General features: G+C 44.1%; 1 protein-coding gene across 3 annotated transcripts; it reads left to right on the forward strand.

Annotated features, from left to right (window-relative positions):
- The first annotated feature begins 156 nt into the window (after positions 1-156).
- Positions 157-27,474, forward strand: LOC311121730 (NACHT, LRR and PYD domains-containing protein 1 homolog). Of its 3 annotated transcripts, XM_084196187.1 has the most exons (12): positions 173-217; positions 5,136-5,551; positions 17,349-17,443; positions 19,577-19,614; positions 20,258-20,322; positions 20,455-20,669; positions 20,857-21,116; positions 21,276-21,401; positions 21,567-21,699; positions 21,785-21,814; positions 23,990-24,272; positions 24,737-27,474. In XM_084196187.1, exons 2-12 carry the CDS (start codon positions 5,163-5,165, stop codon positions 24,741-24,743), a joined length of 1,641 nt encoding a protein of 546 aa, XP_084052313.1. In that variant the 5' UTR covers positions 173-217; positions 5,136-5,162; the 3' UTR covers positions 24,744-27,474. The 3 variants fall into 3 exon arrangements, with proteins under 3 accessions (XP_084052314.1, XP_084052313.1, XP_084052312.1); XM_084196188.1 differs by lacking the exon at positions 24,737-27,474 and having other exon boundaries at positions 157-217; positions 23,458-24,081; XM_084196186.1 differs by lacking the exon at positions 173-217 and having other exon boundaries at positions 5,356-5,551.

Raw genomic sequence — 27,474 nt, forward strand, 5'->3', positions numbered from 1 at the left:
ATCCTGAAATAAAAGAATAAAAACCCACTTTTACGAGATAAAATATGAATTTATGAGCTGACTACTTGCATTAAGTGTATGAAGACTTTACATTACATACATATATACTATAAACCTATACGTGGTGAACCCGCCCACTGTGTTGAAATAGGAAGTACATTTATAAGGAAGTAGAGGAAAAAATGGACGCTATCGGTCGAAGAAAAATGTTTCTGAGGTTTGTAGCGTTCTTTTACAATTTGATGTAGAAAATTGTTTTGTAAAAGTTAGGCCATCGCAGAGAGAGGTGATTTAGGGGGTAAGACATCCGCAGAATTGTTAAGTCATTAAAATACTGATTTCAACGTTCAATGTCGATCATTTTAGGCTTACTTACATTGTCGCTGATTCATATTGATTAGCCTAGTCAATATGAATCAATGTTATATTATAGGCTACAGGGCTATGAGGTAGGGTATGGGCGATTGACTGCACATGATCGTGATTATTATATTTGCGCTCTTTCACTTCCCGGAGAAAGACGTGTTTCAGGTAAACTAGTTTCTATGAAAAAAAGTCAGTCTCGTCAATTCGGCGAAGTAAAAGTGACGTGCAGCAATGGGCATTGAAACGTTTTTTTTTTCCGAGTACCAAGTTGCACTGAAGTCGAAAGTCGAGAGAGTTCCCAGTTGTTCCCAACGCAGCATTAGGTTGAGAAAGATTTGTGGTGACACAGCTCAGAAAGGTGGTCAACTGTTTTGCTCACTTCAGGTGGGTGGTCACTAGTTACCACAGACACAAAGTCAGAAGGCCTGCTTACGGGACCAATCATTAGGTTGCGGGCAACGCTGCATTCTCCAACTGGCATATCTCCAGTTCAAGTTTTGAGGACCAAATAACGAAATACATTCGGGAACAAGAATTGGCAACGTCACAAAAATTCAGAACATTAGGAAAATACTAAAGTCTTGGGCAAAAGGGTAAGTTGACGTTTTAATTTTTTTGATAACTAGTATTTAACTTTTGCTATTCTCATCTAACATGAGCTAGCTAGCAAGCATAAGGGTTTGCCAAACAGTGTGGCATGAGATACACTACATGACCAAAAGTATGTGGACACTTCCTTGTCGAACATCTCATTCCAAAATCATGGGCATTAATATGGAGTTGGTCCCCCCTTTGCTTCTATAACAGCATCCACTCTTCTGGGAAGGCTTTACACTAGATGTTGGAACATTGCTGTGGGGACTTGCTTCCATTCAGCCACAAGAGCTTTAGTGAGGTCGGGCACTGATGTTGGGCGATCAGGCCTGGCTCGCAGTCGCCGTTTCAATTCATCCCAAAGGTGTTCGATGGGGTTGAGGGCAGGGCTATGTGCAGGCCAGTCAAGTTCTTCCACACCGATCTCGACAAACCATTTCGGTATGGACCTCGCTTTGTGCACGGGGCACTGTCATGCTGAAACAGGAAAGGGCCTTCCCCAAACTGTTGCCACAAAGCTGGAAGCACAGAATCATCTAGAATGTCATTATATGCTTTAGCGTTAAGATTTCCCTTCACTGGAACTAAGGGGCCTACCCCGAACCATGAAAAACAGTACGCCAAACCCAAATTTGTCCATCGGACTGCCAGATGGTGAAGCGTGATTCATCACTCCAGAGAACATGTTTCCACTGCTCCAGAGTCTAATGACGGCGAGCTTTACACCACTCCAGCCGACGCTTGGCATTGCGCATGGTGATCTTAGGCTTGTGTGCAGCTGCTCGGCCATGGAAACCCATTTCATGAAGCTTGTGCTGACGTTGCTTCCAGAGGCAGTTTGGAACTCGATAGTGAGTGTTGCAACCGAGGACAGACGATTTTTACGCGCTACTCGCTTCAGCACTCGGCGGTCCCGTTCTGTGAGCTTGTGTGGCCTACCACTTCACAATAACAGCACTCACAGTTGACTGCCGCAGCTTTAGCAGGGCAGAAATTTGACGAACTGACTTGTTGGAAAGGTGGCATCCCATGACAGTGCCACGTTGAAAGTCACTGATATCTTCAGTAAGGCCATTCTACTGCCAATGTTTGTCTATGGAGATTGCATGGCTGTGTGCTCGATTTTATACACCTGTCAGCAACGGGTGGGGCTGAAATAGCCAAATCCACTAATTTGAAGGCGTGTCCACATACTTTTGTGTGTGTGCATGTGTGTGTATGTATGTATGTATGTATGTACAGTTGAAGTCGGAAGTTTACATACACTTAGGTTGGAGTTATTAAAACTTGTTTTTCAACCACTCCACAAATGTCTTGTTAACAAACTGTAGTTTTGGCAAGTCGGTTAGGACATCTACTTTGTGCATGACACAAGTAATTTTTCCAACAATTGTTTACAGACAGATTATTTCACTTATAATTCACTGTATCACAGTTCCAGTGGGTCAGAAGTTTACATACACTAAGTTGACTGTGCCTTTAAACAGCTTGAAACATTCCAGAAAATGATGTAATGGCTTTAGAAGCTTCTGATAGGCTAATTGACATCATTTTAGTCAATTGGAGGTGTACCTGTGGATGTATTTCAAGGCCTACCTTCAAACTCAGTGCCTCTGCTTGACATCATGGGAAAATCAAAAGAAATCAGCAAAGACCTCAGAAAATTGTAGTCCTCCACAAGTCTGGTTCATCCTTGGGAGCAATTTCCAAACGCCTGAAGGTACCACGTTCATCTGTACAAACAAAAGTACGCAAGTATAAACACTATGGGACCACGCAGCCGTCATACCGCTCAGGAAGGAGACGCGTTCTGTCTCTTAGAGATGAACGTACTTTGATGCGAAAAGTGCAAATCAATCCCAGAATAACAGCAAAGGACCTTGTGAAGATGCTGGAGGAAACAGGTACAAAAGTATTGATGTCCACAGTAAAACAAGTCCTATATCGACATAACCTGAAAGGCCGCTCAGCAAGGAAGAAGCCACTGCCCCAAAACCGCCATAAAAAAGCCACACTACGGTTTGCAACTGCACATGGGGACAAAGATCGTACATTCTAGAGAAATGTCCTCTGGTCTGATGAAACAAAAATAGAACTGTTTGGCCATAATGAACATCGTCATGTTTGGAGGAAAAAGGGGGTACTTGCAAGCCGAAGAACACCATCCCAACCGTGAAGCACGGGGGTGGCAGCATCATGCTGTGGGGGTGCTTTGCTGCAGGAGGGACTGGTGCACTTCACAAAATAGATGGCATCATGAGGAAGGAAAATTATGTGGATATATTGAAGCAACATCTCAAGACATAAGTCAGGAAGTTAAAGCTTGGTCGCAAATGGGTCTTCCAAATGGACAATGACCCCAAGCATACTTCCAAAGTTGTGGCAAAATGGCTTAAGGACAACAAAGTCAAGGTATTGGAGTGGCCATCACAAAGCCCTGTCCTCAATCCTATAGAAAATGTGTGGGCAGAACTGAAAAAGCGTGTGCGAGCAAAGAGGCCTACAAACCTGACTCAGTTACACCAGCTCTGTCAGGAGGAATGGGCCAAAATTCACCCAACTTATTGTGGGAAGCTTGTGGAAGGCTACCGGAAACATTTGACACAAGTTAAACAATTTAAAGGCAATGCTACCAAATACTAATTGAGTGTATGTAAACATCTGACCCACTGGGAATGTGATGAAAGAAATAAAAGCTGAAATAAATCACTCTCTACTATTATTCTGACATTTCACATTCTTAAAATAAAGTGGTGATCCTAACTGACCTAAAGACAAGGAATTTTTACTAGGATTAAATATCAGGAATTGTGAAAAACTGAGTTTAAATGTATTTGGCTAAGGTGTATGTAAACTTCCGACTTCAACTGTATTCATGTTTAAGTTATTTTGATTATATTTATATTATTATTATATCATTTATATTATACATCTTCAGTAAGGCCATTCTACTGCCAATGTTTGTCTATGGAGATTGCATGGCTGTGTGCTCGATTTTATACACCTGTCAGCAACGGGTGTGGCTGAAATAGCCGAATCCACTAATTTGAAGGGGTGTCCACATACTTTTGTATGTATGTATGTATGTATGTATGTATGTATGTATGTACAAAAAAGTATGTGTGTACCTTGTTGTCAGGGACGCTAGGGAAGAAGGGAGGAGGATAGCGTGTGATGGTTGTTCCACCAATTGAGGACCTTTTTGAGTAGTGTAACCTTTACTCCACCTAATCTTAACATTCTGTCAAAGAGTTCAACTTAATAAAAACATGTTTTCTCAACTCAAGATGTTAAATATGTAAAATGAATAAATTGCTATAGGTAGTGCCAAATAAAGTAACAGTGTTGAAGTTATAATCTAAAATCAGCCAAAAATCAGCCAATTTCAAAACTTGAAATTTCTGTGAAACTGTGTACGTTTTTACTTGTGAATTTTGAAAATAAAAATAACCACTTTACATTTAGAACGGTTGGTTTTATTACAGCTAATAAAATAAAATCAATGATGGATCACTGGATAAAAGAAATGCACGTCTCTCGTCTACCCCTGCAAGTCGGTCAGCATACGCGTCATAACACTCATCTGATTGGAGGCTTTGTGGCTGTGGTAACTAGTGACGACACTTCAGGTGCGCTTGATTTAACTTAGCCGGTGCGCTGTTGCGCATCGCGAGCCACGGCCTCAATGATTGCTCTGCACACACAAACTTGCTAACTAACTAGCTAGCTAGCGCTGGTCGAACATTAGGTAAGCCAACTCTCTGAAGTTCAAAGACCTTCAAAGTTCCTTCCACAGGTGGTGAAGTAATTAAATGTTGAGCTAAATAAAATAAAAATAGAGAGATTTCAGAGGTTTAAAAAAAGGAACAGAAAGGAACAATAGAAACTGTTACTTTTTTTTGGGTTTGAACCGGTTCAGAACTTAATTTTGCTGTTCTAAACAGTGGAACAGAACAAAATAAATTATGGTTCTGTTCAGAACAAAACAATTGGAAAATAATTTCAGTTCCAACCCCAGGTTGTTACATTTTAACTGACAAATGCTGTTATCAAGGTCATTTCACTTAGCAGATGACGTCGTTGTGTGAACTCTGTGACAGTAAAAGTCTTGTCATTGTTAATGGTTCTTCAACAATGTTCAGAAATATTGACTGTTCTGTTATTTCTTATTGTAGCTGAGTGAGCTGTGACTTACATCTAAAATGAGTCTCTCTGGGGAGAGAGAGGAGGGGACCACTGCCTCTAAAATGAGTCTCTCTGGGGAGAGAGAGGAGGGGACCACTGCCTCTAAAATGAGTCTCTCTGGGGAGAGAGAGGAGGAGACCACTGCCTCTAAAATGAGTCTCTCTGGGGAGAGAGAGGAGGGGACCACTGCCTCTAAAATGAGTCTCTCTGGGGAGAGAGAGGAGGGGACCACTGCGTCTAAAATGAGTCTCTCTGGGGAGAGAGAGGAGGGGACCACTGCCTCTAAAATGAGTCTCTCTGGGGAGAGCGAGAAGAGAATCACTGCCTCTAAGAGGAAGTATTCTGAAACAGAGGAGGGGGCCACTGCCTCTAAAAAGAGTCTGCCTCAAGACACCAGTTCTAAGAGGTAAGAGATCAATTGTAAATATATACAGTTATTTTAAAGATGTACAACTAATTAAAGAGAAGTGTTTCCAAGTTACATAACAGGTAGGTAGGGCTGTGGCGGTCATGAAATGTTGTCAGCCGGTGATTGTCAAGCAAATAACTGCCGGTCTCACGGTAATTGGCCGTTAATGAACATAAACACATTTAGCATCTCCTGGCTTCCACACACAGCCTACAAGCCACTGATGCAGACCTTTGGAACATCTACATTTAAAAAAGTCTAATAAATCCATGTAATATAGCCTACACCATCACAATAAATCCATTATTTATTTTAGATAGGTCTAAAATAACATGATATGAAGAAAATGTAGTCTATTTCAGAAGAACAGAATGGCATACTCTGAGTTGTCCTTATGTTAGGCCCTGATCTGGCTATGCCATATGGCTGTGGGCTACACTAGTTCATTTAGCAGACAAGATTGGCTTAGAATTCCATGGCATTATTTTATAGTATGAAGAATACAATTGAACATAGCTGAATAAAATAGAACATATATTTTCTCCAAACGATTTGAGGGAGTGCGCACATGCGGCTATTCTGTGTTGAGCGGTTAACAAAGAAACAGGTACTCCTGTATGCTTAATGTAGAGTTATTTATCTACTTTAGTTGTGATACAAACGTTGGGCCATATGTTTTGATTTTTAAAAAATTCTAAGGCTGCATGATGAGACTCTCTAATGATGATTTGAAAAAAGGTATCATGAAATGCATGAGCTCTGCTCTGTTTTTTTGCGCAGGCTGTACACACTTCATCAGTCTCTCATTCACAATTTGACAAACACTTGATATTCCTCGAATTTCCTGGCTGCATCCCCATTGTGTGGCCGTAATGCACCCTAAACAAATCCATGCCTTTTGTGGCCAGTGGCCGTTGTGCCCTTGGCTGAATATAATAATTATAATTCCATTCTCCCGGCTGCGTGCAGAAGCACCTCTCACTCACATGGCCCTCCGTCATGTGATCCGGTCTTTCTCACAGGCTCAAGTGAAGACCGACACATCGGGGACAGAACTGCGCATGTCCAATTCCGAGGCGCATATTGAAGATATTGGAAGAACTGTCCACAATTTATTTTCGTCAGCCAACAAGATGAGTAGGCCTAACGAACAGCAAAAGCACTAGCCTATGTCAATCTACTATCCCCATAGTACAAAAGTTGACCTGTTCTGTGCGAGAAATAAATATTCCAAAAAACGGTCTGGGATCGTTGTGGGATGCGATAGATCCCAAATTAATACAACCACTAGCATCAAAAAACCTGTTTTAAGCAATGAGCCTGACGCAACAGATGAGAACGTTTAGCTTAAAATGTTGAAAAGCTATTAGACTATTTATTCATTTCAGGGTACTAGGAGGTAACTAGCCCCCTGGGCTAACTTCTCCCCCCCCCCCCCCCCGTAATTCACATTAAGACCATAAGATGTCGCCAAAATATTTTTCCAACACTTTCCCTGGCTGCCACTGCTTTTGCTCAACAAAAAATGTCCTCTATGTCATCACAACTTTTGGAGATATTTCAACAAAACGATTTTGTGGTAAATTGATCAAATTTTTTTAAATGGTAGAAGTTGGAGATGTATTCCAATGAAGTTAGATCTATATTTGTTTTTTAAATATACAAGTAGGTAAGCCTTAAGATTAAATAATCCACTTGTTTAGAGAGAAAAATGTAGATAATCTTTGAGTAAAGTAGTAATATGTTGGATAAGTGTGTTGGGGGCAACTCGCCCAGGGGGGCTAGTTACCCCTTTATGGTTATGAATGTGTTTCTACCTGTCATCTAGACATTGACTAGCCCAGTTAGTGCTAGTTTATGCTAACTTGCTAGCTAGCAACTTCACTAGCAGTAAATGCTAGGAGTGCTAGCTAGCAACCTTACTACCAGATCGTCTGAGGTAACATACATTAAAAAGAAAACGTAACTTGATTGCAATTGTAAATGTTTCCACTAGGGACTGATAGCTTTACAATTAATGTTACTTTATAACCTTTTAGCTATTTTACATAGAATTTTATGTCATATAGCTAGATAGCTAGCTACGTTTTTAAGAGAGAGCTTTTCAATTGGCATCTATCCCCCTGTTTTCAGTCACAGGTGGGGACTGGATTAGATGTGAGCAGTGAAGGAGGTGGGCTCATGAGTTGTGTTCCAATTTTACTGCGGATAGTTTTATTTGTGACCTATGTACAAATTAAAATCGTGCAATAGCAGAGCATAAGCGAGTTGACACATCAATGTTACACTGAGTTAAGTTATTGTTATTAAATGTTATATTCCAATGTTATTAGTTATATTCCATTCCAATATTATATTCCAATGAATTTTATTTTTTTAATGAGTTAAAAACAACTATTGAAAACCTTTTGCTCCTGAATGTACTTTTAAAGACTGCTGGGATTTAAAATCTTGCATTATTCAAATCATATTTAGTTATAATTGTACATAATGGATTGTTTGGAAAAGGAACAACAAAGAAAGAACAAAGAAAATTAAAGGTGAGTTAAAAAGAGGGATTTTACATCAATCTCCCCAGGGCGGATATGAATGCTGACATGTTCAACACCATTTCCCCCCCATATTTTATTTAAATAATTAAAATAAGACAACTAGACTTAGCTTTGAAGTGTAACTTACTAAAGAATTTCTAAATAAAATGGATTAAATGGATTTTAACACACTTGTGTGATCATCGTCTACCCTCAGACCCCTTGACTTTTTCCACATTTTGTTACGTTACAGCCGTATTCTAAAATTGATTAAATTAGTTTTTACCCCCTCATCAATCTACACACAATACCCCAAAATGACAAAGCAAAAAAACAGGTTTTTAGAAATTGTAGCAAATTTATTTAAAAAAATACAAATATTCAGACCCTTTACTCAGTACTTTGTTGAAGCACCTTTGACATATATTACAGCCTTGAGTCTTCTTGGGTATGACACTATTTATTTTATTTTATTTTTATTTCACCTTTATTTAACCAGGTAAGCCAGTTGAGAACAAGTTCTCATTTACAACTGCGACCTGGCCAAGATAAAGCATAGTAGTGCGATAAAAACAACAACACAGAGTTACATATGGGGTAAAAATACATAAAGTCAAAAAAAAATACAACAGAAAATATATATACAGTGTGTGCAAATGTAGCAAGTTATGGAGGTAAGGCAATAAATAGGCTATAGTGCAAAATAATTACAATTAGTATTAACACTGGAATGCTAGATGTGCAAGAGATTATGTACAAATAGAGATACTGGGGTGCAAAATAAATAACAATATAGGGATGAGGTAGTTGGGTGGGCTAATTTCAGATGGGCTGTGTACAGGTGCAGTGATCGGTAAGGTGCTCTGACAACTGATGCTTAAAGTTAGTGAGGGAGATAAGAGTCTCCAGCTTCAGAGATTTTTGCAATTCGTTCCAGTCATTGGCAGCAGAGAACTGGAAGGAATGGCGGCCAAAGGAGGTGTTGGCTTTGGGAATGACCAGTGAGATATACCTGCTGGAGCGCAGACTACGGGTGGGTGCTGCTATGGTGACCAATGAGCTAAGATAAGGCGGGGATTTGCCTAGCAGTGATTTATAGATGGCCTGGAGCCAGTGGGTTTGACGACGAACATGTAGTGAGGACCAGCCAACAAGAGCGTACAGGTCACAGTGGTGGGTAGTGTATGGGGCTTTGGAGACAAAACGGATGGCACTGTGATAGACTACATCCAATTTGCTGAGTAGAGTGTTGGAGGCTATTTTGTAAATGACATCGCCGAAGTCAAGGATCGGTAGGATAGTCAGTTTTACGAGGGCATGTTTGGCAGCATGAGTGAAGGAGGCTTTGTTGCAAAATAGGAAGCCGATTCTAGATTTAACTTTGGATTGGAGATTCTTAATGTGAGTCTGGAAGGAGAGTTTACAGTCTAACCAGACACCTAGGTATTTGTAGTTGTCCACATACTCTAGGTCAGACCCGTCGAGAGTGGTGATTCTAGTCGGGTGGGCGGGTGCCAGCTGCGTTCGATTGAAGAGCATGCATTTAGTTTTACTAGTGTTTAAGAGCAGTTGGAGGCTACTGAAGGAGTGTTGTATGGCATTGAAGCTTGTTTGGAGGTTTGTTAACACAGTGTCCAATGAAGGGCCAGATGTATACAAAATGGTGTCGTCTGCGTAGAGGTGGATCTGAGAGTCACCAGCAGCAAGAGCGACATCATTGATATACACGGAGAAAAGATTCGGCCCAAGAATTGAACCCTGTGGCACCCCCATAGAGACTGCCATAGGTCCAGACAACAGGCCCTCCGATTTGACACACTGAACTCTATCTGAGAAGTAGTTGGTGAACCAGGCGAGGCAGTCATTTGAGAAACCAAGGCTATTTAGTCTGCCAATAAGAATGCGGTGGTTGACAGAGTCGAAAGCCTTGGCCAGGTCGATGAAGACGGCTGCACAGTACTGTCTATTATCGATCGCGGTTATAATATCGTTTAGGACCTTGAGCGTGGCTGAAGTGCACCCATGACCAGCTCTGAAACCGGATTGCATAGCGGAGAAGGTACGGTGGGATTCGAAATGGTCGGTGATCTGTTTGTTAACTTGGCTTTCAAATACTTTTCTAGAGTGTCACCCCCTTTGAAGAGGGGGATGACCGCGGCAGCTTTCCAATCTCTGGGGATCTCAGACGTTACGAAAGAGAGGTTGAACAGACTAGTAATAGGGGTTGCGACAATTTCGGCGGCTAGTTTTAGAAAGAAAGGGTCCAGATTGTCTATCCCAGCTGATTTGTAGGGGTCCAGATTTTGCAGCTCTTTCAGAACATCAGCTGTCTGAATTTGTGTGAAGGAGAAGCGGGGGGGGCATGGGCAAGTTGCAGCGGAGGGTGCAGAGTTGGTGGCCGGGGTAGTGGTAGCCAGGTGGAAAGCATGGCCAGCCGTAGCAAAATGCTTGTTGAAATTCTCGATTATTGTAGATTTATCGGTGGTGATAGTGTTTCCTAGCCTCAGTGCAGTAGGCAGCTGGGAGGAAGTGCTCTTATTCTCCATGGACTTTACAGTGTCCCAAAACTTTTTGGAGTTAGTGCTACAGGATGCAAATTTCTGTTTGAAAAAGTTAGCCTTTGCTTTCCTGACTGCTTGTGTATATTGGTTCCTAACTTCCCTGAAAAGTTGCATATCGCGGGGGCTATTTGATGCTAATGCAGTACGCCACAGGATGTTTTTGTGCTGGTCAAGGGCAGTCAAGTCTGAGGAGAACCAGGGGCTATATCTGTTCTTCGTTCTGTATTTTTTGAATGGGGCATGTTTATTTAAGATTGAGAGGAAATTACTTTTAAAGAACAACCAGGCATCCTCTACTGACAGAATGAGATCTATATCCATCCAGGATACCTGGGCCAGGTCAATTAGGAAGGCCTGCTCGCTAAAGTGTTTTAGGGAGCGTTTGACAGTGATGAGGGGTGGTCGTTTGACCGCGGACCCGTTACGGACGCAGGCAATAAGGCAGTGATCGCTGAGATCCTGGTTGAAGACAGCGGAGGTGTATTTAGAGGGTAAGTTAGTCAGGATGATATCTATGAGGGTACCCATGGTTACGGATTTAGGGTTGTACCTGGTAGGTTCGTTGATAATTTGCGTGAGATTGAGGGCATCTAGTTTGGATTGTAGGATGGCCGGGGTATTAAGCATATCCCAATTTAGGTCACCAAGCAGTACGAACTCTGAGGATAAATGGGGGGCGATCAATTCACATATGGTGTCCAGGGCACAGCTGGGGGCTGAGGGGGGGTCTGTAGCAAGCAGCAACAGTGAGAGACTTATTTCTGGAAAGGTGGATTTTTAGAAGCTTGGCACACCTGTATTTGGAGAGTTTCTCCCATTCTTCTCTGCAGATCCTCTCAATCTCTGTCAGGTTGAATGGGGAGCGTCGCTGCACAGGTATTTTCAGGTCTCTCCAGAGATGTTCTATCGGGTTCAAGTCCTGGCTCTGGCTGGGCCACTCAAGGATATTCAGAGACTTGTCCCGAAGCCACTCCTGCATTGTCTTGGCTGTGTGCTTAGGGTAGTTGCCCTGTTGGAAAGTGAACCAGTCTGAGGTCCTGAGCTCTCTGGAGCAGGTTTTCATCAAAGATCTCTCTGTACTTTGCTCCGTTCATCTTTCCCTCGATCCTAACTAGTCTCCCAGTCCCTGCTGCTGAAAAACTTCCCCACAGCATGATGCTCCCACCACCATGCTTCACTGTAGGGCTGGTGCCAGGTTTCCTCCAGGCGTGACGCTTGGCAATCCGGCCAAAGAGTTCAATCTTGGTTTCATCAGACCAGAGAATCTTGTTTCTCATGGTCTGAGAGTCCTTTTGGTGCATTTTGGCAAACTCCAAGCGGGCTGTCATGTGCCTTTTACTGAGGAATGGCTTCCGTCTGGCCACTCTACCATAAAAGCCTGATTGGTGGAGTGCTGCAAAGATGGTTGTCCTTCTGGAAGGTTCACCCATCTCCACAGAGGAACTCTGGAGCTCTGTCAGAGTGACCATCGGGTTCTTGGTCACCTCCCCTGACCGAGGCCCTTTTCCCCCGATTGCTCAGTTTTGGCCAGGTGGTCAGCTCTAGGAAGAGTCTTGGTGGTTCCAAACTTCTTTCATTTAAGAATGATGGAGGCCACTGTGTTCTTGGAGACCTTCAATGCTGCAGAAATGTTTTGGTACCCTTCCCCAGATCTGTGCCTCGACACAATCCTGTCTCGGAGCTCTACGGACAATTCCTTCGACCTCATGGCTTGGTCTTTGTTGTGACATGATCTGTCAACTGTGGGACCTTTTATATAGGCAGGTGTGTGCCTTTCCAAATCATGTCCAATCAATTTAATTTACCACAGGTGGACTCCAATCAAGTTGTAGAAACATCTCAAGGATGACCAATGGAAACAGGATGCACCTGAGCTCAATTTTGAGTCTCATAGCAAAGGGTCTGAATAGTTATGTAAATAAGGTATTTCAGTTTTTTTTTTTTTTTATACATTTGCAAAAATTTTCTAATAACCTGTTTTTGCTTTGTCATTATGGGGAATTGTGTAGATTGAGAAAAATAAGAAGTATTTAATCAATTTTAGAATAATGCTGTAACATAACAAAATGTGGAAAAAGGGAAGGGGTTTGAATACTTTTCCGAATGCACTGAATACTAAATAATGTGTGAAATTCGTTTTGATTTAGAATGGACCATTATCATGCACCTGTCTCAAAGCAGCGGGGAAAAAATACATGTAATCTATGCACTTAAATAAAATAGAATGGAGGACGCTTTTCACATGGTTAATTTTCATGCCAGCCAGGTAGGCTATACTCCCGTTGTAAAGAGAAGCAATGTGCTTAATATTAGGAAAAGTTGATAAATAAATATTGTAGGCCTAGCATATAGAAAGCTGATGGGATCCTCCTCTATTTAATAGAGGCCATCACTCTGTTGCAATTGCATAGCCTATAAGAAATTAGCGCAACATGAGTTCATGGGCTCTCATGAAGTGTTTGACTAGATTTTCGATTACATTTGCATTGATGTCAGAGTGATTAGAGGGACAATAGAGTGCTGAGTACCAGGCAGTTAGCAAGTTTGGTAGGCTACTAATGACCATCAGCAGCATCAGAGCTTGGAGAAGCCTAATTACCATGACTAAATGGTCACGTGGAATTCAACTACCGTCATGACTCATGACCCCCGGTGTGGCGGTAATACGGTCCCCGTAATAGCCCTGCACATAGGCCTATATCATTAAGTCAAACGTTGAAAAAAATCTAATTGCAAACTGTAGCTTTAAAAGAAGGTAACCGCCCTCTTCCGCCCCCCCCCTGGAAGCCTCTTCCCCAGAGCAAAGAATCTGTATCACAAGCTAGGTTGCTATCCAATTGGCAACACATTTTCATGTGAATATTCTAAAATCAGCATGAAAGGAATATATCCTCACTGCGGTGGCGGTCGGCTTGGTCCTTCTGCCGATGAATGGCCATCTGGAGATGGACATGGGCGGCGTCCCAGACCTGTCCAGCCCTGCGGAACCACTCGTCGACAGCAGGCGCGTCGGTCTGGCTGGGTGTCCAAGGGGCCAGGGCCGGCTGGTACCCCAGGACGCACTGGAAGGGAGTGAGCCCTGTGGAGGAGTGAACGAGGGAGTTCTGGGCATATTCTGCCCAGGGAAGAAACCTTGCCCACTCACCCTGCCGGTCCTGACAGTGGCAACGAAGAAACCTCCCCAGCTCCTGGTTCATGCGCTCCACCTGCCCATTCGACTGAGGCCTATACCCGGAAGTGAGGCTGGCCGTGGCCCCGATCTTCTCCAGGAAAGCCTTCCACACTCGGGAGGTGAATTGGGGGCCACGGTCCGAGACAATGTCCTCCGGAAGTCCATAATGCTGGAAGACCTGTTGGAACAGGACCTCAGCGACCTGGAGAGCAGAAGGAAGACCAGTTAGTGGCAAAAAAACGCATGATTTGGAGAAACGATCTACGACCACCATGACTGTGGTGAAGCTGTCAGAACGTGGAAGGTCGGTGACAAAGTCTATGGACAGGTGTGACCAAGGTTGCTGAGGCACTGGAAGAGGAACTAGTTTGCCTGCCGGGGCGTTCCGAGGTGTCCTCGTTTGGGCACATACGGAACAGGAGTTGACATAGCGGGAGACATCAGAAGCCAAGGTGGGCCACCATTATTTTTGGGCTAGAGAATGCAGGGTGCGCATAATACCAGAGTGCCCTGCCGTAAGGGTGGTGTGCGCCCAGATCAGCAGGCGGTCACGGACACTGGTGGGTACATACACGCGACCCGGAGGGGTGTTGGCAGGCGCTGGGTCCTCCTGAGCCGCCAGGCGGATGTCTTCGTCCACATCCCAAACGACAGGAGCAACGATGAGAGACGAGGGCAGGATCCCCCAGATCCTTCCTTTCTCCGGTATGGTGCATCCTGGAGAGTGCGTCGGCCTTCACATTCTGGGATCCTGGGCGGTAGGACAGAATGAATTGGAAGCGAGTGAGAAATTGGGCCCACCTGGGTTGACGAGAGTTCATCCGTTTTTCTGCCCGTATGTGCTCCAAATTCCGGTGGTCAGTAAGAATCCGGAATGGATGGACTGCGCCCTCCAGCCAGTGTCTCCATTCCTCCAGAGCGAGGACCACCGCCAACAGCTCCCTGTCTCCAACTACATAGTTCCTCTCTGCGGGGCTAAGCTTTTTAGAGAAAAAGGCACAGGGATAAATTTTCTCTGGCTTACTGTGCCGCTGGGAGAGGACCGTACCCACGTCCACCTCCAGGATGAAAGGACGAGATGGATCTGGGTGTTTTAGGATGGGTGCTGTGGTGAACCTCTCCTTCAGCCTCTTGAAGGCAGCGTCAGCCTCAGGGTTCCAGGCCAGCTTCTGAGGCCCACCCTTCAGGAGAGAGGTGAGCGGGGTGGCTATGGAGCTGAAGGACCTGATGAAACCCCTCCAGCTCCATGGCTTGATGACTCATTGCGAGCTCACAGAGCAGAGCTCTGGGCAGCTGAGCGGAAATGGAAGAAAACTAAACTCCCTGCGGACCTGGCATCTTTTCACTCCCTCCTCTCTACATTTTCTTCATCTGTTTCTGCTGCTAAGGCCACTTTCTACCACTCTAAATTCCAAGCATCTGCCTCTAACCCTAGGAAGCTCTTTGCCACATTCTCCTCCCTGCTGAATCCCCCCCCCCCTCCCCCTCCTCCATCTCTGTGGATGACTTCGTCAACCATTTTGAAAAGAAGGTTGACGACATCCGATCCTCGTTTGTTAAGTCAAATGACACTGCTGGTCCTGCTCACACTGCCCTACCCTATGCTTTGACTTCTTTCTCCCCTCTCTCTCCAGATAAAATCTTGCGACTTGTGACGGCAGGCCGCCCAACAACCTGCCCGCTTGACCCTATCCCCTCCTCCCTTCTCCAGAACATCTCCGGTGACCTTCTCCCTTACCTCACCTCACTGATCAACTCATCCTTGACCGCTGGCTATGTCCCTTCCGTCTTCAAGAGAGCGAGAGTTGCACCCCTTCTCAAAAAACCAACACTCGATCCCTCTGATGTCAACAACTACAGACCAGTATCCCTTCTTTCTTTTCTCTCCAAAACTCTTGAGCGTGCCGTCTTTAGCCAACTCTCTTGCTATCTCTCTCAGAATGACCTTCTTGATCCAAACCAGTCAGGTTTCAAGACTGGTCATTCAACTGAGACTGCTCTTCTCTGTGTCACGGAGGCTCTCCGCACTGCTAAAGCTAACTCTCTCTCCTCTGCTCTTGTCCTTCTAGACCTGTCTGCTGCCTTTGATACTGTGAACCATCAGATCCTCCTCTCCACCCTCTCCGAGCTGGGCATCTCCGGTGCGGCTCACTCTTGGATTGCGTCCTACCTGACCGGTCGCTCCTACCAAGTGGCGTGGCGAGAAGCTGTCTCCGCACCACGTGCTCTCACCACTGGTGTCCCCCAGGGCTCAGTTCTAGGCCCTCTCCTATTCTCCCTATACACCAAGTCACTTGGCTCTGTCATATCCTCACATGGCCTCTCCTATCATTGCTACGCTGACGACACACAACTAATCTTCTCCTTTCCCCCTTCTGATAACCAGGTGGCGAATCGCATCTCTGCATGTCTGGCAGACATATCAGTATGGATGACGGATCACCACCTCAAGCTGAACCTTGGCAAGACGGAGCTGCTCTTCCTCCCGGGGAAGGACTGCCTGTTCCATGATCTCGCCATCACGGTTGACAACTCCGTTGTGTCCTCCTCCCAGAGTGCGAAGAGCCTTGGCGTGACCCTGGACAACACCCTGTCGTTCTCCGCTAACATCAAGGCGGTGACCCGATCCTGTAGGTTCATGCTCTACAACATTCGGAGAGTACGACCCTGCCTTACACAGGAAGCGGCACAGGTCCTAATCCAGGCACTTGTCATCTCCCGTCTGGATTACTGCAACTCGCTGTTGGCTGGGCTCCCTGCCTGTGCCATTAAACCCCTACAACTCATCCAGAATGCCGCAGCCCGTCTAGTGTTCAACCTTCCCAAGTTCTCTCACGTCACCCCGCTCCTCCGCACACTCCACTGGCTTCCAGTTGAAGCTCGCATCTGCTACAAGACCATGGTGCTTGCCTACGGAGCTGTGAGGGGAACGGCACCTCCGTACCTTCAGGCTCTGATCAGTCCCTACACCCAAACGAGGGCATTGCGTTCATCCACCTCTGGCCTGCTGGCTCCCCTACCTCTGCGGAAGCATAGTTCCCGCTCAGCCCAGTCAAAACTGTTCGCTGCTCTGGCACCCCAATGGTGGAACAAGCTCCCTCACGACGCCAGGACAGTTGAGTCACTCACCACCTTCCGGAGACATTTGAAACCCCACCTCTTTAAGGAATACCTGGGATAGGATAAAGTAATCCTTCTACCCCCCCCTTACCCCAACCCCCCCCCAAAAAAAAATAAAAAAAAATAATACAATTATATAACAAAAACAAAAATATATATATAAAATTAAAACATTGTAAAGTGGTGATCCCACTGGCTATAAGGTGAATGCACCTATTTGTAAGTCGCTCTGGATAAGAGCGTCTGCTAAATGACGTAAATGTAAATGTAAATTTAGGCCACCATAGGGAGTGGTTCTATCACCCGTTATACACCTTTGTATTGCTTATGAAGACTGTATGTATGCTATATAAAGCCTTTATAAGTTGTATTTAGTTTAATCACAGTCTATCCTTCTGCTTTACCAACAGCAGAGACCATGGTGGAGAGTGTTGTATCAAGTCTGGACCTGAGAACACCAGAGACCATGGTGGAGAGTGCTGTATCAAGCCTGGACCTGAGAAATGTGAGTGTTAACTGATTTAATTGTTTTTCAATCAAAATAATTTTAAAGCGTTCATTATACTTGAGTCCCAGGCAAGGAACACAATCATGATCTATTTGGTCAAAACAAACTTAAATGTAGAGTCAGCAATATGATGTAGATGCACAAAGTAAATAGCAATGTGGGTCAATTTCTGCAACAACTACAGTGAGGGAAAAAAATATTTGATCCCCTGCTGATTTTGTACGTTTGCCCACTGACAAAGACATGATCAGTCTATAATTTTAATGGTAGGTTTATTTGAACAGTGAGAGACAGAATAACAACAACAAAAATCCAGAAAAATGCATTTCAAAAATGTTATAAATTGATTTGCATTTTAATGAGGGAAATAAGTATTTGACCCCCTCTCAATCAGAAAGATTTCTGGCTCCCAGGTGCCTTTTATACAGGTAACGAGCTGAGATTAGGAGCACACTCTTAAAGGGAGTGCTCCTAATCTCAGTTTGTTACCTGTATAAAAGACACCTGTCCACAGAAGCAAGCAATCAATCAATCAGATTCCAAACTCTCCACCATGGCCAAGACCAAAGAGCTCTCCAAGGATGTCAGGGACAAGATTGTAGACCTACACAAAGCTGGAATGGGCTACAAGACCATCGCCAAGCAGCTTGGTGAGAAGGTGACAACAGTTGGTACGATTATTTGCAAATGGAAGAAACACAAAATAACTGTCAATCTCCCTCGGCCTGGGGCTCCATGCAAGATCTCACCTCGTGGAGTTGCAATGATCATGAGAATGGTGAGGAATCAGCCCAGAACTACAAGGGAGGATCTTGTCAATGATCTCAAGGCAGCTGGGACCATAGTCACCAAGAAAACAATTGGTAACACACTACGCCGTGAAGGACTGAAATCCTGCAGCGCCCGCAAGGTCCCCCTGCTCAAGAAAGCACATATACAGGGCCGTCTGAAGTTTGCCAATGAACATCTGAATGGGTGGGTGAAAGTGTTGAGGTCAGATGAGACCAAAATCGAGCTCTTTGGCAATAACTCAACTCGCCGTGTTTGGAGGAGGAGGAATGCTGCCTATGACCCCAAGAACACCATCCCCACTGTCAAGCATGGAGGTGGAAACATTATGCTTTGGGGGTGTTTTTCTGCTAAGGGGACAGGACAACTTCACCGCATCAAAGGGACTTAGGACGGGGCCATGTACCTTTCAATCTTGGGTGAGAACCTCCTTCCCTCAGCCAGGGCATTGAAAATGGGTCGTGGATGGGTATTCCAGCATGACAATGACCCAAAACACATGGCCAAGGCAACAAAGGAGTGACTCAAGAAGAAGCACATTAAGGTCCTGGAGTGGCCTAGCCCATAGAAAATCTGTGGAGGGAGCTGAAGGTTCGAGTTGCCAAACGTCAGCCTCGAAACCTTAATGACTTGGAGAAGATCCCTCCTGAGACGTGTGCAAACCTGGTGGCCAACTACAAGAAACGTCTGACCTCTGTGATTGCCAACAAGTCATGTTTTGCAGAGGGGTCAAATACTTATTTCCCTCATTAAAATGCAAATCAATTTATAACATTTTTTACATGCTTTTTTCTGGATTTTTGTTGTTGTTATTCTGTCTCTCACTGTTCAAATAAACCTACCATTAAAATTAGACTGATCATGTTTTGTCAGTGGGCAAACGTACAAAATCAGCAGGGGATCAAATACTTTTTTCCCTCACTGTAAGGGCATTAGAGCGCGATGCTAAACTTCTCAGCTGTTTTGGTCCCGTGACTACCACGCTGTAAGAGAGTGAAGAGAACCCGTGCACATGGGCAGATACTGTGTGTGACTGTGTGAGAGAGAAATAAGGCATCTTGCTCATCACAATATCTGCGGTGGTGCTCGTACAACATCATTTAGCTGACTCTACCTTTTAAGCTCTCATCCTGGGATCTACCAGAAATCAGGCCCCCGACATCTCCAAAACATGGACCAGAATCATGTTGTTTCCTGCTTCCACAAACATTCATTAATATACACTGTGTGCTAATGAGACTGTTGCTAACATATATAGATTTTTATTACAAGTCTATTTAATAATTATTAATTAGTTATTACATGAGATTGTCCATTTTAAATAACTACTTTTGACTTCAGGGATTCCTCAGAGCTGTAAGACTTGTGACCATGTTGAGGTAAGTCATAATGTCAATTCTTACTTTTACATACCTTCAGGAGTCAGGCACAGTCTGAAAGCCAGGTGTGTACTGACCAACCATTCATACTGGGATATAGACAGTCCTGTGTTCTGCTTTAGTAATATATACACAGTCTGAAAGCCAGGTGTGTACTGACCAACCATTCATACTGGGATATAGACAGTCCTGTGTTCTGCTTTAGTAATATAAACACAGTCTGAAAGCCAGGTGTGTACTGACCAACCATTCATACTGGGATATAGACAGTCCTGTGTTCTGCTTTAGTAATATAAACACAGTCTGAAAGCCAGGTGTGTACTGACCAACCATTCATACTGGGATATAGACAGTCCTGTGTTCTGCTTGTAGGAATGCAGGATTTTAGCTGTTATCATATTTTGTCATTAGACAGTTTAATTGGATAAATCACCAGCATTCCATGTAACATTGAATAAAGACATTAGATTAGTTACTTTGGTTAATGGGCCAGTTTCCCGGACACAGATTAAGCCTAGTCCTGGACCTTAAATAACTTTCTATTGAAACTTCCATTGATCATGCTTTAAGTCCAGCACTAGACTCAATCTGTGTCCAGGAAACTGGCCCCATATGTATAACTGACATGCTTGTCCTTGTTCAGGACTCCACACACTGGCTTCAGATTGAACCCTTGACTTCCACTGTCCAGGGAGTGACAATGTTCAGGTAAAATAACTACTTTTAACATTTCATTCCACTTGCTAGTGTATTTCCCCATTACCTTTGGGAATAGGCTTCTAATCCAACCTCTCCATTTGACGATTGACCCTCTCTACCATATCTTGTTGTTGCCCTCAGGCACAGGACACCCAAAGGGCGTTATGAGTGCACAGTGTCTGGGCTCCACTGGGTGTGTGACAGAGATGTCATTCTGAAGTATCACTTCAGGAACTGGTATCCCTACAGTCACCTTCTGAAAGACATGCAGTACGGACAAGGTGGTCCATTGCTGGACATCACTATGGAGTTAGGTGAACTGGAGGAAGTTCATCTGCCACACTTTGTCTGTTTAGGTAAAACCATATTGACATAGTATTCAGAAAGACATTTCCATGTAACTGAGTTTCACTTCCTGAATGAATGAATGAATATTCTGGGAGTTTGAGTTTACTGTGATCTGATACTGCATATTCTTTGTGTTTTAGTTGGATGAATAATACAATATTTGTCTTTCTGTCTCCTTTTTATTGTGTTGTTCAGGGACCAACCCTTCCCTGAGGAATGAGATGAAGATTCTTCATGTAGAGGAACATGGAGTGTCTTTTGAGGAAGTGCATGAGGTCACCAGATTCCATGCTAAGATTCTCCATCCCAAGTTCTCAGTTATCTCTGTTATACTGAGCTATATCTTTTCGTGGAACATAGATGTCCACTGTGAGCTGATGCTCTATATGACAGTGAAAAAGCAAACACTAATTCCACGCCTATACCTGTTCCCCAGTAACCCCAGCCAAATACAGGTGAGGTACCATTATTTTAGAGGTGACCTTAACTAAGCAGTGGTACGGTTTATGTTGACACTCATAACATGAAGATAATAGTGTGTTGCTAGTTTTCTGAATAATGTTTGAATAAGACTATACATTGTCTGGCTGTGTATTCCATGCCTCGTTTCGCAGGCTGTGGAACAACAGGAAAAGTCTCAAGGGTCTTCAAGGGTTCTCATCTCAAGACCAGAGCAGGCCTTCAAACTGAATAGTTACTTCAGACTGAACATTCCCTGTTCTACCGCCATCAATCCACAGGTACAGTTTTAGTAGACTAAGAACATGAATCTGACATTTAAGTCACATTTCTATCCATTGCTCTCTGTCGCTCGATGGCTCTCAATTCACATGGCTTTATTGGCATGGGAAACATATGTTTACATTGCAAGCAATCTCTCTCTCGTTCTCTCCATCTCTCTCCAGAAGATTCATCTCATACATAGAGACTCCACACCAAGCTTTTTCAAGGCGGTTGTGAAAATGACAGGGGTTGACATTGAGATGGAGTTATTCGGTGATGATGAGAGGATTGCATGGAAAGAAGTGGTATCACAAGGTAGGAGCATATGTCAATCATAACTTTGTACTTTTGTAACAGATGCTATTTAGAGTGATATAACCTCATTTTGTTTATCTTTCAGATGAATACATTACTGCCACCCATTCAACAAGTAAGTAAACATGAGTTACAGTGCATTCGGAAAGTATTCAGACCCCTTGAATTGTTCCACATTTTGTTACGTTACAGCCTTATTATAAAATTGATTAAATCGTTTTTTCCCCCTCATCAATCTGCACACAACACCCCATAATGACAAAGCAAAAACAGGTTTTAGACATTTTTGCAAATGTGTATATATAAAATAAAATCACATTTACATAAGTATTTAGACCCTTTACTCAGTACTTTGTTGAAGCACCTTTGGCAGCGATAACAGCCTCGATTCTTCTTGGGTATGATGCTAGAAGCTTGGCACACCTGTATTTGGGGAGTTTCTCCCATTCTTCTCTGCAGATCCTCTCAAGCTCTGTCAGGTTGGATGGGGCGCGTCGCTGCACAGCTATTTACAGGTCTCCAGAGATGTCCGATCGGGTTCAAGTCCAGGCTCTGGCTGGGCCACTCAAGGACATTCAGAGACTTGTCCCGGAGCCACTCCTGCGTTGTCTTGTCTGTGTGCTTAGGGTCGTTGTCCTGTTGGAAGGTGAACCTTCGCCCCAGTCTGAGGTCCTGAGCGCTCTGGAGCAGGTTTTCATTAAGGATCTCTCTGTACTTTGCTCCATTCATCTTTCCCTCGATCCTGACTAGTCTCCCAGTCCCTGCCACTGAAAAACATCCCCACAGCATGATGCTGCCACCACCATGCTTCACCGTAGGGATGGTGCCAGGGTTCTTCCAGATGTGACGCTTGGCATTCAGGCCAAAGAGTTCAATCTTGGTTTCATCAGACCAGAGAATCTTGTTTCTCATGGTCTGAGAGTCCTTTAGGTGCCTTTTGGCAAACTCCAAGCGGGCTGTCATGTGTCTTTTACTGAGGAGTAGCTTCCGTCTGGCCACTCTACCATAAAGGCCTGATTGGTGGAGTTCTGCAGAGATGGTTGTCCTTCTGGAAGGTTCTCCCATCTCCACAGAGGAGCTCTGGAGCTCTTTCAGAGTGACCATCAGGTTCTTGGTCACCTCCCTGACCAAGGCCCTTCTCCCCCGATTGCTCAGTTTAGCCAGGCGGCCAGCTCTAGGAAGAGTCTTGGTGGTTCCAAACTTCTTCCATTTAAGAATGATAGAGGCCACTGTGTTCTTTGAGACCTTCAATGCTGCAGAACTGTTTCGGTACCCTTCCCCAGATCTGGGCCTCGACACAATCCTGTCTCGGAGCTCTACGGACAATTCCTTCGACCTCATGGCTTGGTTTTTGCTCTGACATGCACTGTCAACTGTGGGACCTTATATAGACAGGTGTGTTCCTTCCCAAACATGTCCAATCAATTATATGTACCACAGGTGGACTCCAATCAAGTTGTTCAAACATCTCAAGGATGATCAATGGAAACAGCATGCACCTGAGCTCAATTTCAAATATCATAGCAAAGGGTCTGAATACTTATTTCGATAAGGTATTTCTGTTTTGGAATATTTTTATTCTGTATATTTTGTATTCTTCTGTTCACTCTGTCATTTAAGTCATTATTGTGGAGTCACTACAATGTTGTTGATCCATCCTCAGTTTTCTCCCATCACAGACATTGAACTCTGTAGCTGTTTTAAAATCACCAATGAACTCATGGTGACATCACTAACAGTTTCCTTCCTGTCCTGCAGCTCAGTTCAGAAGGACGACTGCATCTTTGATGTGTCTGGGTGGTTTAATACATCACCCACAGGATAATTATTAACTTGACCATGCTTAAAGAGAGATTCAATGTCTGATTTGTTATTGTTACCCATCTACCAATCACTGCCCTTCTTTATGAGGCTTTCTAAAAGATCCCTGGTCTTTGTATATAGTTGAATCTGTGCTTGAAATGCGATACTTGACTGAGGGACCTTCCAGATGTTGAATGTATGGGGGACAGGCCCACTTTGACAATAGAGTATTCTGAGTAGATTGTTGAGAAAACATTAATAAGGGCATCTATTTTCAATGACTTCTCAATAAACCTAATAGGAAAAACTATTATTTCAATTTTTTTATTTTAAATTGACTGACTTTAATTGGAATTGACCACAACCCTGGAGTCGGCTCTATACAATAAATGACTATCAGAGGAATGATAACTGGAGAGACTGGAAGATGTAGAAACAGCTGCTGTTAACCCTAAAGCCATATTAATTTAATTGACCCCCCCTTCAGCATTAACAGTCCCTGACATTCCTGCTGAGGAGTTTCTGAAGAAACACTGGGCTAAACTAATTCAGCGAACCAAAAACTCAATGCCAATAGCAGATGATCTGTGGTCAAAGAACATGATTGGTGAAGAAGAGCACTCCAGAATAACAGCTGAAACAACTGAACAGGACCGAATGAGAAAACTACTGAAAGCAGTCATCCCCAAAGGACCAGAAGTGACGGGAGCTTGTCTCAAAGCTCTCGTTGAACATGAAAACCATCTTGTTAGGGACTTGAGTGAATCTAGGTAAGACAGTTTTCTTTGCTCCCTCCCTTGAATATGTGTAATGATTAAAATATAGGTCAAATAAAAACACAGCTACCCAGATCAAAGAGGAACTGTTTTTCCAGAATGGAAGCATGTTTTTGTGTTTCTGTCTGTAATAAATGACTGTTATCTTATTGTAGTTACATCATAGGACCATCATCACATCATTATCTCAGGTGGAACTCCCCCTTCTCCTCCATACTTTCTGATCTCTCTCTCACCTTCTCCTCCATACTCTCTGATCTCTCTCTTCCCTTCTCCTCCATACTTTCTGATCTCTCTTCCCTTCTCCTCCATACTTTCTGATCTCTCTCTTCCCTTCTCCTCCATACTTTCTGATCTCTCTCTTCCCTTCTCCTCCATACTTTCTGATCTCTCTCTTCCCTTCTCCTCCATACTTTCTGATCTCTCTCTTCCCTTCTCCTCCATCCTCTTTCTTGTAGAACCTAATCTGAAGACGCTGAGGCCTGTCTCCTAGTCTGTGGACTAAGACACTTCTTCACCTCGTCAAGCCAGTGCTACAGCATGAAGCTGGCTAGACAATGACACTTCTTCACCTCGTGAAGCCAGTGCTACGGCATGAAGCTGGCTAGACAAAGACACTTCTTCACCTCGTCAAGCCAGTGCTACGGCATGAAGCTGGCTAGACAAAAACACTTATTCACCTCGTCAAGCCAGTGCTACGGCATGAAGCTGGCTAGACAAAAACACTTATTCACCTCGTCAAGCCAGTGCTACGGCATGAAGCTGGCTAGACAAAGACACTTCTTCACCTCGTCAAGCCAGTGCTACAGCATGAAGCTGGCTAGACAAAGACACTTCTTCACCTCGTCAAGCCAGTGCTACAGCATGAAGCTGGCTAGTCAAAGACACTTCTTCACCTCGTCAAGCCAGTGCTACAGCATGAAGCTGGCTAGTCAAAAACACACCACCACGTTGACATCTTGACCTTCCTTAGATCCTTTATGGGATTGCAACTCACTCTGTCTGAAGGAAGGAAGGGAGGAAATGGCCTCAATAAAGGGGATACCTGAGAGGGCAGAGAAGGCACGTGACATCATCGACATGGTGTTGAGAAAAGGAACTGAGTCATGTTCCAGGATGATAAACCTTCTTGGGAAGATGGACTCTCTGTCTTTGTACACAGCTTCAGATCTACAGTTGTAGCCAACCCCTGGGTGTGGGGAGACCAGGCAGAATAGACAGGCAGGGTGGTTCAACATGGTCTTGTTGTCTGTTGCTTTAATTCAGGCTCCCGAAAATGTACAGAAAATGTCAATCAAACATGACCACTATAATAGCAATAAACTAACCAAAGGTCCAGCCACACAGCCTCTCTCCTTCTGCAGCCTCCTGGAGGTGTGGATCTTCTAGCAGGAGGGTCAGTTAGTCCTCCACTAGGTACCTAGCTGGACCCCTATCTAGCAGGAGGGTCAGTTAGTCCTCCACTAGGTACCTAGGTATGGACCCCTATCTAGCAGGAGGGTCAGTTAGTCCTCCACTAGGTACCTAGCTGGACCCCTATCTAGCAGGAGGATCAGTTAGTCCTCCACTAGGTACCTAGCTGGACCCCTATCTAGCAGGAGGGTCAGTTAGTCCTCCACTAGGTACCTAGCTGGAGCCCTATCTAGCAGGAGGGCCAGTTAGTCCTCCACTAGGTACCTAGCTGGACCCCTATCTAGCAGGAGGGTCAGTTAGTCCTACACTAGGTACCTAGCTGGACCCCTATCTAGCAGGAGGGTCAGTTAGTCCTCCACTAGGTACCTAGGGATGGACCCCTATCTAGCAGAACATGTTGATACAACTATGTCTCTCTCTCACACCAACACACCTACCTACCTGATGTCTGTGTATTTTAAAGTTTAGATTTTAAATTTCATTGTATACGCATTGTAAGCATGTATTGTATACGCATTGTAAACATGTATTGTGATGTTATTGGAATTTACTTACTGTATTTGCATACTCACTGTGAATGTGTCCGGGAAAATAGCTCTGAGAATTTGGCATTAAACTTAAAACCACAGAAATGTATTTTATGAATATATTGTACAGTGTTGGCCTGATAGAGGTTAATGAGAGGGGCTGGATATCAACACAACCACCTCAGTCTATCAGCAGTTTTCTCAGTGAGAGCACATTGACCATTGACAGACATAAGGAGCTGTTCAACCTCTCACCCCTTTACCAATGACTTGAGAGTGGCTGAAGGACATATAAGGAGCGGTTCAACCTCTCTCCCCTTTACCAATGACTTGAGAGAGGCTGAAGGACATATAAGGAGCTGCTCAACCTCTCACCCCTTTACCAATGACTTGAGAGTGGCTGAAGGACATATAAGGAGCTGTTCAACCTCTCTCCCCTTTACCAATGACTTGAGAGTGGCTGAAGGACATATAAGGAGCTGTTCAACCTCTCACCCCTTTACCAATGACTTGAGAGTGGCTGAAGGACATATAAGGAGCGGTTCAACCTCTCTCCCCTTTACCAATGACTTGAGAGAGGCTGAAGGACATATAAGGAGCTGTTCAACATCTCACCCCTTTACCAATGACTTGAGAGTGGCTGAAGGACATATAAGGAGCTGTTCAACCTCTCTCCCCTTTACCAATGACTTGAGAGTGGCTGAAGAACATATAAGGAGCTGTTCAACCTCTCTCCCCTTTACCAATGACTTGAGAGTGGCTGAAGGACATATAAGGAGCTGTTCAACCTCTCACCCCTTTACCAATGACTTGAGAGTGGCTGAAGGACATATAAGGAGCTGTTCAACCTCTCTCCCCTTTACCAATGACTTGAGAGTGGCTGAAGGACATATAAGGAGCTGTGCAACCTCTCTCCCCTTTACCAATGACTTGAGAGTGGCTGAAGGACATATAAGGAGCTGTTCAACCTCTCTCCCCTTTACCAATGACTTGAGAGTGGCTGAAGGACCAATCAGCCCCCATCTATACACAATGTTTTACTAAATGTTTTATAACGTTGTATTTTTCTATGTGTATCTACCTGCCCAGGGACTACAGCTAAATCTGGCACATTTACAGACATGTTGATTGATGTGCAGTATCCCTGTCAAATACATGTTGTACATGTCAATTAAAAGGAATGTATTGTGACTTAGAATGTTGTTTAACAATATGGAAAAAAGCAATAAAGTCAACCGCCTTTATAGCACAAATAA

This window comes from Coregonus lavaretus (genome assembly GCF_964263955.1).
Source record: "Coregonus lavaretus genome assembly, contig: HAP1_SCAFFOLD_1342, whole genome shotgun sequence".
NCBI classification, from domain to species: domain Eukaryota; kingdom Metazoa; phylum Chordata; class Actinopteri; order Salmoniformes; family Salmonidae; genus Coregonus; species Coregonus lavaretus.